The 14,049-nt window shown below is 39.7% G+C and overlaps 4 protein-coding genes across 7 annotated transcripts in view; 1 reads left to right on the forward strand and 3 right to left on the reverse strand.

The window, feature by feature from the left end:
* Window positions 1–7,076, reverse strand: part of LOC139958959 (zinc finger CCCH domain-containing protein 10-like) — a 9,152-nt gene extending 2,076 nt beyond the window's left edge. Inside the window, exons 1-3 of one of the 2 annotated variants that reach the window (XM_071956420.1) lie at window positions 6,774–7,076; window positions 5,171–5,293; window positions 609–1,478 (exon numbers count right to left, since the gene is read on the reverse strand). In XM_071956420.1, coding sequence (XP_071812521.1) covers window positions 609–1,397 — 789 coding nt within the window. In that variant the 5' untranslated portion in view covers window positions 1,398–1,478; window positions 5,171–5,293; window positions 6,774–7,076. Of the gene's footprint in view, window positions 1–154; window positions 1,479–5,170; window positions 5,294–6,773 lie in introns of those variants that run through there. The other variant, XM_071956419.1, reaches the window with a different exon arrangement.
* LOC139958957 (glutathione S-transferase LANCL1-like) overlaps window positions 1–14,049 on the forward strand; it is a 74,973-nt gene that overhangs the window by 20,429 nt on the left and 40,495 nt on the right. The window lies entirely within an intron of this gene.
* On the reverse strand, window positions 3,770–4,540 carry LOC139959163 (zinc finger CCCH domain-containing protein 10-like). Its single transcript, XM_071956761.1, has one exon. The coding sequence runs from the start codon at window positions 4,538–4,540 to the stop codon at window positions 3,770–3,772; it is 771 nt and encodes a 256-aa protein (XP_071812862.1).
* On the reverse strand, window positions 9,235–13,964 carry LOC139958960 (dephospho-CoA kinase domain-containing protein-like). 2 transcript variants are annotated; one of them, XM_071956421.1, is made up of 4 exons: window positions 13,728–13,964; window positions 12,827–13,030; window positions 11,211–11,298; window positions 9,235–10,283 (listed from the first exon to the last, which is right to left on the reverse strand). In XM_071956421.1, the coding sequence occupies exons 1-4, from the start codon at window positions 13,837–13,839 to the stop codon at window positions 10,001–10,003; spliced, it is 687 nt and encodes a 228-aa protein (XP_071812522.1). In that variant the 5' UTR covers window positions 13,840–13,964; the 3' UTR covers window positions 9,235–10,000. The 2 variants fall into 2 exon arrangements, with proteins under 2 accessions (XP_071812522.1, XP_071812523.1); XM_071956422.1 differs by lacking the exon at window positions 13,728–13,964 and adding an exon at window positions 13,430–13,465 and having other exon boundaries at window positions 12,827–13,064.

Consider the following 14,049-nt stretch of genomic DNA (forward strand, 5'->3'; position numbering starts at 1 on the left):
GGCAAACTAGAACTGATACATATGAAAACATTATACCAATGGTGGTTTATTTGATTATGAAAGGAAAAAGTAGACCATTTTGGAAGTTCTCCTTGTTGTTTCTGCATGAATTGATGCATAATTATTAACAGTGTTGCTTAGTTCTATGATTCCCTCCCCCCCCCCCCCCTCAGTACGTTGATTATTACATGAAGGCCCTGTCAGAAGCATTTAAAACAGTTGCTTTTTACATGGGATGGGAGGGGGTGGGGAAGACAACTCTACGGTCCCAGCCGATTGGGTGTTGGAACATTGACCGTGGCAACATTAGGCACTGTAACCGTGGCAACATTTCGCAGGGTAGGGAGAGGATATGTCATTAGTGAAGAGGTTACACAGACAGAAGGTGGCACAGACGAGTGGGAGGGAACCTGTGGGGACATAACAGAAGATAGGGAAGCTGTGGGGATGCCACCTGCTGAAGCAATAGACACTGGCAAGCCTTGCAGCTCTGCTGTAATGACCTGTGCTGTAGGGTTGGCTGTGGCGACCTGAGCGGCTGTCTGTGCAGCGGCAGGCACGCGGGCGGGGTAAGGGACTACCCCTGCTGTTGCAGCAGTCAAGTGTACCTGTGCTGGGGTGATGGCCGAAGTCGACCTGACCAGGTGCGACTCTGCCAGCAACACGGCGGACACGTCGCTCTTGATGGTCCGGAGGCGGGCGTTCTGCTCCAGGAGTACCTCGTTGGTAGCTGTCAAGTCGTCGACCTGCTTCCGCAGGTCCTCCAGCTTGCGGTGAAGCCTTAGGTTCTCCTCTTCGTAGTCCCGGATTGAGCGTGGTGTCCGTGGGATCTCGTAGTAGATGCTGCCACCGCTGGCGTATTCATCAAGACGGCTCTGCCTGGAGTAGAACGGCAGCTCTGAAGTTATTCGCCTCCGTGCGATGTCGTGGCTGTATTCATCAAACGGTGAGCTCTCTCGTGGTGAGTCACGCGAGGATTTGATCCGGGTCTCCGGCTGGTAAGATGAGTTGCTGCTACGCCTCCGGTCCTCGTACTCGATGTCCCCGATGCTACGATGGCGGTATTTACATTTCATCCCCCGCTTGCACTGTCCGCTCAGAAAGTCCTTGCAGAGGGGGATCTGACGGTCGCTCTTGGCGCTCCAACTCTCCGGGGAGGCCTCCCTCTCGAGTGACCGGGGCAGATGACCGGTCTCCTTGTAATAGTCTTCGGCTTCGGCAGAGCAGTGTATGAACTTGCAATTGACTCGATGGCAAAAGCTGTTCTGATAGTCACGACAGAACTGATACATTTTATCGGTGCCTCGGGGGTGCCTGAACTTGCAGCTGCTGCCGCGGGTGCAAGCCTTGCGCAAATAGTCTCGGCAGATTTCCTCACTATTCTCCTGGTCACTCATGCTGCTGCAGCTGCTGCGTCAGTGCTAAAACGTAGCTGCATTGTGCGAGGCGTGGCGGCAGAGTGCAACGGAAACAAGCATCTGTTGGTCAAGAATAAAACCTAATTAATGACGACAAATTCATGACATTAAATTACTGCAAAGATAAAGAATTTAAGACTCACCGCCAAAAGACACAAAAGCTTGCAGTTTTTTGGCTTTGATCCCTTACGAGATGAAATCCACCCCTTTTCTTCTGGTCTCTCATGGTGTCATGCTAAAACAATCAAAGTACTCATTTCAAGAGTGGATGAAAAACTAACTGGGAAAATTGTATACTTAACTTGACACAAGATCAAAGCATATTTTTTTTTCTTTTTGGGTACAAGGGATTGATTCAAAGGTCATTGGTTCAAATTCAATTCTGGCCAACATATTTTTGGCTCCTTTCTCAATGTGTTTCCAACTGCAAAATTCTTTGTTGAAGATGGAAGTATGTGTAGTAAAAGTTTGGAAGTGAATGAGTTAGGCAGTGTGAAGGCTGTGTAGGGAAAAGGTTATTTCAATGAGATAAACAGATGCTACTGATCACAATATCAAACTCATCTGGAAACAAAGAATTGTTTTTTTCTTTTAACCAAATTCTACCATCCAGAATCACCAGTTCAATAACTCAAAAAGATTCATTAACCCAGCTAATAATTTCACAAACTGGCACAACCTATTACCTTTCCAGCTACAAGCTTACACATGTATCATAACCTTTTCACTGCACGTGTGTTAGATCTATGGAAGAGGGGTAGGGGAAGGGATCAAATGTTTCCAAGGAACAGTCATTTTTTTTGGATACACATTCTTTCAGCAGCGACTGACTTCAAAGAGTTTCTACAGAGTCACAAGGTACTCTACGTGTCAACAGGCGTCCCATTGTTGGTTCTGTAGTAAGCTACGGCGACCGTTTTATTCGTTCTTCGTCTCCGAGATGCAACGTAGGAGATGGAATGTACATTTCCACCAAAAATATGAAAAAGAGAACATTTGACATAATATACAACGAGCACCAGAACAAGAAGAGAGTGACAAGGAAATGGAGGGAGGGGAAAAAAAAAAAAAAATTATAGAGAAACAAAAACAGTTGGTACCATTTCAGGAAATTAAAAAACATTTATTCACGACCAAAATTAGGAACCAATCCGAAGAATCTACTACTGCGTTTACTGAATCAAAAGGAAGATCAATATATAGAAAAAGTTTGTACTGTAGCTTCAACTTATCCTTTTTTTTTTTGGGTAACAACAAACGAAAAACCACAGTAAAATCTTAAAAATGCAAAATTTTCCAGGATTATTTATGATTGTTAAAGTCTTGGTATTCTCCTTCTTGATGGTTGGAAAAACAGCATTAAGTCCTTGCAAAGGAATGATAAAGAGAAAAATGGTATAAAAACTACATTAAATCATAACTGTACAATCTTATGTTATTTGTCTAAGCAATGTGAGATCAAAGTTTAAGTCCTCTTACAAATGCCATTTTGTTATTTTGAAAAATGGTTTCTTCAGGAATGCTCGTTATATTACAGCTGATATTTAATCAAGGGAACTGAATGTTGGCAGACATTTTTCATGAATGGGATATTTATTAAGATGGCAACAATCCACAGAAGAAAAAGGAATAAAAAACCCCGGTGTTGTCTTGTACATTTCAGACCTACAACATGTGAAAGATTAATCGACAAGATTTACGAAATAGAAAGTAAAGCAAAATTTGTCAAGAGGATATAAAACACGACCCAGTGCGATTAGTTTCAAGACGCAAGATATCACAGATAATACTGCCTTCAAAACAACCATAATTAGAGTTAGCGGGTAAGACACTGCGATTTAAACTAAACATAACATAATTGTTTTCCAGTGTCTGCTTGGATATTATATTGAGTGAACTGCATCTTAAGATACTAGATGACAATCGCTTCGTTTTGGCAGAAAAGCAAAAGATATTAAATTATTGTAGGCAAATGGCGTGTGCGACCTGCATCGACAGTGAAACTTGTCTACATGGGTACTATATACATTCATCATTAAGATAATTGCTATCATTAATCAGTCTGTGTACAATGTTATTTTAAAGTCATGAGAACGCCGCTTCGATCGGAGGAGAAGTGAAATACAGACTACCGTTGTATCATCATGTGTGAGGAACTACTGTACCAGCAGCTAACTAAGCAGATCAAAATGCATACACAGTTCAGCATGGTCAAGCAGCAGCATCCCATCTTAACAAACCATTTTAACGAAGCACATCTTTCTGGGAGAGCAAGCTCTAAGAAAAAGTTATAAAGTAAGTGACTCCCCTTATTTACAGGGGTGGGGGAGGGGGGTCTTACTGTTCCAAATTTACTGTCCAACCATCGCAAGATGCACTTGCGCCACTTCCGTTTTGCCCGTTCTAAGCTGTGCGTTCTGCTGCAAGAGAACCTCGTTGGTCGCGGTGAGATCATCCACTTGTTTACGCAGCAAATCAACCTTCTGTCTCAGCCTGGCGTTATCGTCTTCTAAGTCGCGAAAGGAGCTAGAGCGGCCGTTTTCAAAATCGAGATAGGTCGATCCCTCGTAAGAAGAAGGCCTTCCGTAGCGAGAGTAAGCGCGGAGGACATCCAAACTCTGAAGCCGTCTGGATCTGTCAAACTCATATTGATAGTCGTCCGGAGGACCCCAACCACCTCGACCCCCCCGTATGGGACCCTCCCGCATACGTTCATATTCCAAATCTCCCTGACTCTGATGGCGGAACTTGCAACCTGCACCTCTGGTGCACTTCCCATTCAGAAAGTCGCGGCACAGGCCTATATCCCCATTGCTGGGTTGTCGGCTTCTAGTACTGGAGCCTCTGCTTCCTACTTCATCGGCGCTGGTAGGGAGGTTGCCATTCTCCAGGTAATGGGATTCTTCGTCACGCGTGCAGTGGATGAACCTGCAGTTACGGCGCCGGCATATTGAATTTTGAAAGTCATGACAAAACTCCAACTTCTTTTCGGCGTTATCGGGATGAAGGAACTTGCAATTTTTGCCACGGTTGCAGACTTTTCGCAGGAAATCGCGGCAGACGTCGCCCTTTTGCTGCCCGCCAGCATTGGCATTATACTTATCCTCATTTGCAGAATCCATGGTGTAAGGCGTCAGCGCAATTTTCTGTTGCGAGAAAAATAAGATGCTCCAATGAATCAATCCTTTTAATTTTTTTTTTGCTCCAACAGCTTAAGAAACTTACTTGCAAGCATTTCGTATCTATCTATCACACAAGATTCGCAGACCTTCAATTCTGCGAATGGATTGATGAGAGATTATCCGTCACATTTTGCAGACTGCTATCTAGAAGCGACATATTTGTGAACAATGGCATTTCGCATCTGTGAGGTGATCAGCTATGTGTCTTACACAAATCCTTACCCACACCACTGGTGCTCGCATCAATGTAAATTAATCATCGATAATATATGCAACGTACAGCCGCTTTATTATCACAGGGGTGTTCAGCTTTTGCCAACAACAGCAATGGACAACGGCCAAGCTCACATGACAACTTGCACTATTCCCAATTGCTGCGCACTTATAAAACCTTGCTAAATTCAAGTTAAGCAACCACACACCACCCACAGTTGTGAGTTTTCTTGACAGCTTTTTTTTTTTAATCATAGCAAACAACACTTTCCCAAATGGCATTTCGTGAAAACACAGTCAAGTGTGACAGAATATTCCGTTGGTATTAGAAACTACATGGTGACCTAGCAACCTTACCCGTAAACCTTACAACGTAGAGCACTCAGTTAGACTTCTCTGCTTACAAGATCAGCGATGTTGTTCCCCCTGTCATCAAGTGCGCTGCAATTTGAGTTGATATAGATCTGCTGCTTCCTCAACCTATGACCAAAGAAATGAGAATTGATTTTAATGGACTTAAAACCATCTATCCATCCATCATTGTGATAGAGATATTAATGCTCTATGCAACTGAGAGATATGGTTTTTAGATCCTCCTACAAGCAAGAACTAGCAAAGAAGCCTCATTGGCAAATCAAAGCCACAAGCTGATTGAAGTCAGTTTCTTACATTCATATTTAACATGCATGATTATGAATTGTCAACAACTCTGTAACTGGACGACAAACATTAATCTTGGAGTGACTCGAACCGGGGCCTATACATACACACGATGCAGAATCGGCAACATACCATAACATCAATACCAATAATACTTCAAGACATCCCAATTTCGTTTTTGCAGCAACATTTTTCATTCATTTAAAATGGCCAAAATATTTTTTTTTTTTTAAATTAACTCTTAAGGGGAAAAAATGTCTGTGTTCCATCTCTCATCCTGGCGCATCTTTTAACAGCTTCAATTTCAAACCAAGGAACAACTGTCTAAATGTTTACATGGAGGAAGGTGGGAAAACATTCCTTAAGACACACTTGAAAAGTGTTTTGGTGATTTTTTAATTCTTTCTATATAGTTTTTAAGTTATACACTTTGAAAATTGTATCGCAAGTGCCAAGATAACAGTGTTAACAAAATACAATGAGGAATACATTGAGGAATCTTGGTCATTGATTCTTTGGGTTTGACCATGTACACAATGGTTAGTAAACAGGTGTTTACGTCTGCCATATTTTTGTATATTTTGCCTACCAATAGTACACAGAAGGGGACATTTCCAAATATATGGTGAGCATTTAACAAATTAACTGTGATTGGTTATTATGGACTTCTGTTATTATAACTATAAGATAGGGATGTTATGTTGTATTTTTCTTGAAATTCTCCATTCTTCAAACCCATGGACGACTGCTCTGAGAAGGTGCGGGGGAAAACTGGAAGGTTTCCTGCAATGAGAGCTATGTGGTATTGTAGAGTGTACATACTACATGTATGATGTAGATGAACAGTCAGAGTGTGGTAATGACAGTACAGTGTTCATGTACAGTCTGCAATGGTTTATGTTATCGGTATGTTTGTGTCTACCGGTTTTTCTGTATATCGGTAATATGCAGAAAGCAATACAGTCGGTATGACTATGATAACAATACTGACAAGACTATAATCGAATATATCGGTATACAGCCGGACCTCACCTACAAAGGCTACATAGAACTTAGAAGCTTAGGCCTACCCTTTACTATCACAGTATCAGTGTATCACATGCATATTCGTGGGGCGCCTGCGCTAACGACTAAGAAAAGTGACAGTAACTTAGACCTAACATCATATAATATAACATATTAACATGTCGATGCTTACGCAAAGAAAATTCATTAATCTTTACTATGTTTCTACGTATTACTAAACCGATGCAGCACTTAAACATATGCACACGAACATCCAAAGTTTTGGTCTACAAACCTTTATCTTTTACGCCTGTATATAGCACAGCGACTTCCTCGGTTGTGTTTAGAAAAGATCTGTCGTTGGTCAGATAAACGATTTATATATAACAAATCGAAAAAATGTTGGCATATTTTCCCAATTAAAAATATTAAATCAATTGAAAATAATAAAAAAATTACTTTCAATATTTTTAAAACTGTAGTACTAATGAATTATGTTAACACTATACTTTTTACAGACTCTATCTCGAGGGGAAACATGTGCATGATCACGATCCGAGAAGCAAGGCACGCCAAAATAGATCAGTGTGATTAACCACAGAAAGTAATACAGTGGATATAGCACGAAATTTCTGTGGTAGCACACACGCCACACGTAAGGCGAAATATCCGTGACGTCACTACAGCGTAGACGTATAATATGTGGCGCTATCAAGGATTTTTAACTTCATGTTATGTCTTGCTCTATATAACACATGCATGATATGCACCGGTGTGACAGTAGCTTTTGAAGATGATACAAACAAAACCATTGTCATTAGCTGATATGTGAAAACCTGCCTAAAAACAGCTAATACTAATTCTTGCTCCGTTTGAGAGATATACTATAATAAAAATTCGTGTTTGTGGGTTCTCATTTTGCAAACTTGTGATGTCACTTTAAAGAGTAAACTGACCTGAAACCTACTTTTTCATGTTTCCCCTTCTTCTAGAATGTTAAGAGTGTTGATGCTGACAGCAATGCCAAAATTATGTCATGCACATAAAGTTTCAACATTTCAGATACAACACTTGAGTGCAAAATCGGTACCCATCTCCAAGAAAAATATTTTAAAAAATTTGAGGAATTAAGTTTGGGAAATGGAAACGTACACGGAACTAAGCAAATGAGGACATGGTAACGAGCGTGGCATTTGTTTTTTAATTCATTGTAATTCCACAACATGGGTGTACTAAGAACCACGGTCTATTTGCGTTATACTGTTTGAGATCGATTGGTATCGACTTCGGCTTGATATTAGATACCGCCATCCATGATTCTGAATTTATAGCCAGTGACTGTATAACGATCCATCAAACAGCCGACTTAACTCCTTATGGTATTCGCCGATATTTGTCTCTCGGACCGTAGTCCTAATGTCGACGTTTGGATAAAAACATACACTTTTTCATCCGGAAGTATTCGAGCAAACTTAAGAGTTAGTCCAACGTTGTCTGCATGTGTATATGGCTCTGTAATATCAGAGTAATAAATAAGAATAATTCACCGGGTGGACAACTTTAATTTTTCAATAAAACTTTTGGACAGCACCAATATAATAATCTCTGAAATAATGAGACCAATGAGTCAGTTTACGGCATTGTGCCGTCTGCGAAATAGCGTAATACTGTGAGACGACAAAAGGAGACATCATTGACTTTTCGACGGCATAATAATTTGGAACAAATGGCGGGCCATACATTCCAGTTGTCATTGTTTTCCAGATTTTTTTCCAGGTCAGTTTAAATGTTTTAATGAGCAGGAGTTTACTAGAAAATATTTCTTTTCATCGTAGTAACTACTTCGATGAAGAATTCACAAAATTCAGAAGAAACACAAACACATGGACAAAAACAGTCAGCGCCTGAATCTCAATGATGAGTGCCAGATTGTCACGATGCTGAATATTAATGACACTGTTGCTGCCAAATCAGAGTCACCGATGGCTAGAGTCCACTGACCTCTAACTGGTAGAGGTCAGTGCTAGAGTGACACGTCAGGCCAAGTCAACTGTGGTTGAGTCACATGGTTAAATAACGTCAGTTATACTATAGATAATGCAGATACATTTCAATTAAAAGTCAATACATTAGTCAAATTAAAGAAGAAATCTGCCCGGAGTCAAGGCTTGTCAGGTAGATCGCCATGAGTCACTTCAGAGTGTAGCACAGTACGTGTAATCACATGCCTAAATAGAATGTATTGTATGTATTTTGTATCCTCCTGCAAGCAGGAACTCGCGAAGAAGCCATCATTGGCTTATCAAAGCCGCAAGCTGAGTAAATTACTCGTCAAAAATCACGACTTCACACATTTAAGCTCATTCCAGGTAACGAGGAGTCGAGGAAACAAACAATAACAAGTTCAACTTTAAACTCATCACCTATTGTGCATTCCAGGGACACTTTAACATCTGTAGACGGCATAAGGAATCCAGAGATGTACTGTATACGGAAAGCGTGAATATCTGATTAGGTTCGCAACTTTGCAAGTAGCCTTGAATTTTTTACCAAGGCAGTTTGCCAAAAGAACGACGGAATACATCTTCATATTTCTGTGAGGTCAAAAGGTGGATGTTGTGAAGGGGAAGGGGGGGGAGGGGTGAGAGGGTGATAACTGGAGGAGCTAGAGGAAGGAGGGTGGTTGTCTGTCTTACTGAATTTAAGTTCAATACACATTTTTTATAAATAAGTGAAGAAACAAGGAATTTCAGATATTGCATTGATATCTTAGTTTATTCCAATTTCCTGAGAGGTCTTACAGTATATATGAGTTGCTATCAAACTTTGTTTATATAGCTTTTAGTCACATGGAAGTTTACAAAAGCCTAATACAGCCATTTAAAAAAGTATGCTAGATATGATATAACACAGTAACAAACTGCTTTAACTTGTTAATAACTCTCCCTGAACATCATATTATTATTTTTTCTTCATGACACTTACAGCTAGTATCTTGTGAATTTTTCTGGCAGATTCAGAAGAAAAGTCATCCTGTTTTTAGTATTTTGTACTGTCATTTGATATGTTGCAGAGAACACCTGGAAAGGTATAACCAGAATTTAATATACTGTACCCTGTAACAACCCCACCCCCACCATCCCCCCCCCCACAAAAAAAAAAAGAAGAAGAATGAAGTACATAAATTTAAAAAGATATCATGGATTAGCTTACTATTTTATTTACTTAACATACAAAGTGAACACTCTTGTCCCATAATAGTATAAGGCTATTTTCTATGGGCTTGTTATTTATCAAACAAATCCCAAGCATTAAAATTACATCCAATATCATTCTCAACTGCCAGCATCTGTGCCAAGTTTTGGCAGTCCGTACGCCGCCTTGTCCGATCTGAATTCTCCCACAAATCAGAAAGTTAAAACTTTATGAATACTAATAATACCTATAAAAACATTCTACAGTTTTTGCAAATATACTTGTTTCAATAATTGCATACAAAGAAGGAAAACCCAGTCACAGCTTTTATAAAAGAGATCTTACACAAACCGTGCAAACTCCAAACAATAAAGTCACTAAGATGGCAGCAACACTTCTTAATTTCCAGTGAGCATACGAGCTATTGAATTGAGCATGTAATCTGGCAACAGCTGCTTTGGTTGTTTCTAACTTTCCTGAGTTGTCAAGAACATGATCGGCTAGTTTAGGCTTTTCCGACAAAGGCAGTTGAGATTGTATCCTGCTCTCAGCTTCCTCCTGAGTCAGGTTTCTCAGAGTTTTTAATCTCTCTAGTTGCGTTTCTTCGTCACTGATGATAGATAGATAGATAGATATGAAGAAGAAGAAGAAAAATATTAGAAAGTGAAGAAAAGAAAAGTGTATCAATTGTATACAAACACCTCTTCTAGATTCTAAGAAATTCAACTAGTAAAAAGTAAGTTTTAAACAGCTTGGAAAATTTACTGGGACTGATTTAAAGGGACTGAATCAGTAATATGCATCTGCCACTCGAGCATCCCACCTATCTGGGCTTATGTTAGGATGGTCTAACAATTTTGACAATACATTCTCTCCTTCTTTCAGAAGCTACACCGTTTGTAAGTTTTGTAACATAGCAACCAAGTACTTTAATTTGATGCACTCTCAATAGCAGGAGGAAATGCCTTTAACAGAAATTCCTCCTTAAAAATGTCAAAAATATGATGCACAGAGAGGTTACAAGTCAAAACCAATTTCCCAATTTACCAGTCAATGCTTTGTTTAATATTGTTTATTTTCTGCCTAAATATCAAGTTTGTAGTTGGCTTTAAAATTTGGTCACAAATATCTGAGTCAAATTTCTGTCCTCTTTTTTATCTCAGAAGTTACATTTACTATTCACATCAAAGTGGATTTCACACCATCATGTAGCCAAATCAGTGGTTGTTATCATTTTCACCACATGTTTGCTTGAGAGACTGGATAATTTTCAGCCTTTCTATTTATCCATGAATCAAAAATGGGATAATTTTTCCCTAGAGATACAGCATAGAATTCATCAGATGCATCGATATTTGCTTAGCAATTAAAATTGAATTATAATTAATATTTTTTATGGCATACTTGTACTGTTTCTTCTTGTCCATATTCCAGTACTCATATAACCATAGGACTTCTATACTCTTAAAATTATTTGTAAAAAGGTACAAAAGGTTAAAGCCCTGAAGACAAACCTGCTGTTTACTTTAGTACTTACCAATAAACTACGACGATTTGATTCATGAAAGATTTAAGGGCACTACCGTCAAGTAGAAGGGGAACATCCAGAACTACAAAGTGATAGCCTGCAAAACAAAACAAATGAAATTGATTAAGATTGATGAAATGTTCCATATATTAGAGTCATGTATGTAGGTCAATAGAAATCTAAGGAATGAATTTTAAGAGCAGTGAACATCAATTTTACCAACATAAACAAACTTGGTAAGACTACAGTTCAAGAAAGCAGCAGGAAATTATATATCTGGGATGGCTTGAACAGTAGAATGCTTCGCAAAAATCGGCGGATTCCTACACAATTGGGTCGATGTACTGCATAGCAATTTTTGGCAACAGGACCATACCATTTTCAGCAATTTTATGAGAAGCAAAATTCTTAAGTCTTAAAACTACTGTGCAATGAGAATACTAATTTATGCAAGGGCGGCGGAAGCACTTTTAATCTGGGGGGGCACCGACATCAAAGGGCACTTTGCAGAAATTCGATTGGACTGATGCAGCCTTATATTTAGTACCCTTTATAACTCTTATTGTATTATCTTATTTGCGTATACACATCACTCCATCAACGCCCCCCCCCCCCCCCAAGGAAAAATGCATACTAGCACTGCAATATCCAATGTGCAAATTGGGAAACAAGGAACAAGTTTTCTTTTGAGACAAAATGAGGTGACATCATGCTAGTTGCTAATGTAGGAATCTTCTGAATTAGAGTTTATTTCTTGTTAATATCTTAACAATTATTTTCCATTCGAAATAGCTTTGAGTTTGACCCACAGGCGTAGCCAAGATTTGCAAAGTTATATGCACGACTATCTGAGCAGAGCGCCACCATCGGTTGGCGCGGAGCGTACAAGAAAATTTTTGGTTTTACAAACCCCTCAGATGGCCGGAAACGGCCCTTCTCGAGTGTTCATTCTGGTTCCCTGGCCTCTTGCTAACTTGAGACACCTCAATTTTTATGTAGAAAAAGGGCACATTTTTAACCTGAGGAAAAGTGGGGGGGCACGTGCCCCATGTGCCCCCCCGGTTCCGCCGCCCTTGAATTTATGCCTTGAAGCAGTTAGCACATGACAACATGTAATTAAGTCTAAACTGCAAACTGAACTGGCATAGCAGGGGCCATGTCAGCTTCTTCTTGCCCCATGAAAAAAGGTTTACTCTACCAAACGGAATCATAAACCAATACCTAATCTTGATGGTGGTTTACCCTTAAGTGCCCACACTATGTCCCTATATGCCTCTGGGAAAGGGCTAGGGGCAATAGGCTACCCCATTCCCCTATCAAATTGTCTGGTTCCCACAAAACAATGTCCATATTTTTGGCAGGAAATAATTTTAACTCCCTCACTACAATAGCACTTGTCCTCCATAAAATAAGAAGACTATAGCCAAGCACCTGCAACACCCCTTCCACCTCCTGTTTCCTAAGCTCTTCTCAAACAATTCAGTATATTCAATCATCATACTTTCTAATGATATCCATTCTGACTTTATTTATACATCTGCATTACCTTCCCCTTTCCCCTCTCCAACATCACTTAATTGTCCCCATCCAAAAACATGTTTTAATGACAGAGATGTGCTACTTACCCTTGAATAAACATTTAATGACCTGCCAAATCATCTCTCTTTGGATGGCAGGATGGGTGCATGAATTCAAGAGCTTCCTCTTTGATGCATCGTTGAAAATGATATTGCCAAGTTTTGGTCTATCCAATGTTCCATCAGCCTGGAGCACCTCTCGTCCAAAGTGCTGTACGATGAGTTTCCATGCTGGTTTGCCTGGCTCCACAACTGATTGATAATGCGAAAAGTGTTGATATGAAGTCTAATACAAACAAAGAAGCAACAATCTATAGCAACAAATGTTATAGATTCTCAATATACCATAATATCTGTAAAATTGTTCTGTTTTGCATGATCAAGCTAGCCTTATTTACAGCAATCAGTATAATGACAATGAGGATAGTTTCAAGTTACTTCCAAAAACCTTATCATGTCTATAGGCAGCAATAAAAGGACTACATAAAAAATTAAGTAGAAGAAGGGGGACTCTACATAAGCCAGAAATGGCTGCCAGCCCCAGTACTGACCCCATAGGTGGGTGAGTTCACATGAATTGCTTTCATATACATTTTTAGCAACTGGCACGAAATGGGCATGTCAAAGATACTCAAGAATAAGAGCAGTTACCAGGCTAATTGGACAGTACATATGGTCAATGTTTTGTTCAATGTAAGTGATGAAGTAATGTGGCTGTACGGTTACTGTACTTCAAGCTCCTGAGGGCAGGCATTTTCATTGATCATAATGTAATAATTATGCTACCTATTCTACTAGATAACAGCTAAGCCACGACTAAACAGTTTGTAGTTCAGTATCAAATTGTGATACTACGAATGGCAGGTCTTTAGCGAGGGGTACTCTAACGTAACGTTAGGCCTACAATAGGTTAGGCCTATCATATATTAGTTGTCATAATGTCGGTCACCTTCTCTCGCAATTTTATCAGCATCAATGATTGGGCATCCAAGCTCATGGAAGAAGGAAGAAACTGTCGACTTCCCTGATGCGATGCCTCCGGTCAAACCGATCAAAAACATATTCTACCATCGATGATTATACATTGGTACAACAATACCAACAATACCAATATAAAGCTTTGTACCAGTCCGATACAACAATATGTGGGAGTGTACTTTGGCGAAAGAGATCGGATCCGGAGCCTAAGCGTAAGGGAAATTCCCCGATATCTACACTTTAAAGCATTGACCAATTTAAGTATATTATAGCAGATTTAAAAGCTAAAGAAT

The sequence above is a fragment of the Apostichopus japonicus genome, chromosome 18 (assembly GCF_037975245.1).
Source record: "Apostichopus japonicus isolate 1M-3 chromosome 18, ASM3797524v1, whole genome shotgun sequence".
Classification (NCBI taxonomy): Eukaryota; Metazoa; Echinodermata; class Holothuroidea; order Aspidochirotida; family Stichopodidae; genus Apostichopus; species Apostichopus japonicus.

Bases quoted from the DNA above. Each gene is read 5' to 3' on its own strand.
- LOC139958960 (XM_071956421.1), bottom strand. From the start codon at position 13,839: ATGTTTTTGATCGGTTTGACCGGAGGCATCGCATCAGGGAAGTCGACA. The intron at 13,031-13,727 runs GTGACCGACATT...ATTATCAATCAG, and splicing joins TGATAAAATTGCGAGAGAAG to TTGTGGAGCCAGGCAAACCA. The intron at 10,284-11,210 runs GTAAGTACTAAA...ATCTATCATCAG, and splicing joins CAAATCGTCGTAGTTTATTG to TGACGAAGAAACGCAACTAG.
- LOC139959163 (XM_071956761.1), bottom strand. From the start codon at position 4,540: ATGGATTCTGCAAATGAGGATAAGTATAATGCCAATGCTGGCGGGCAG.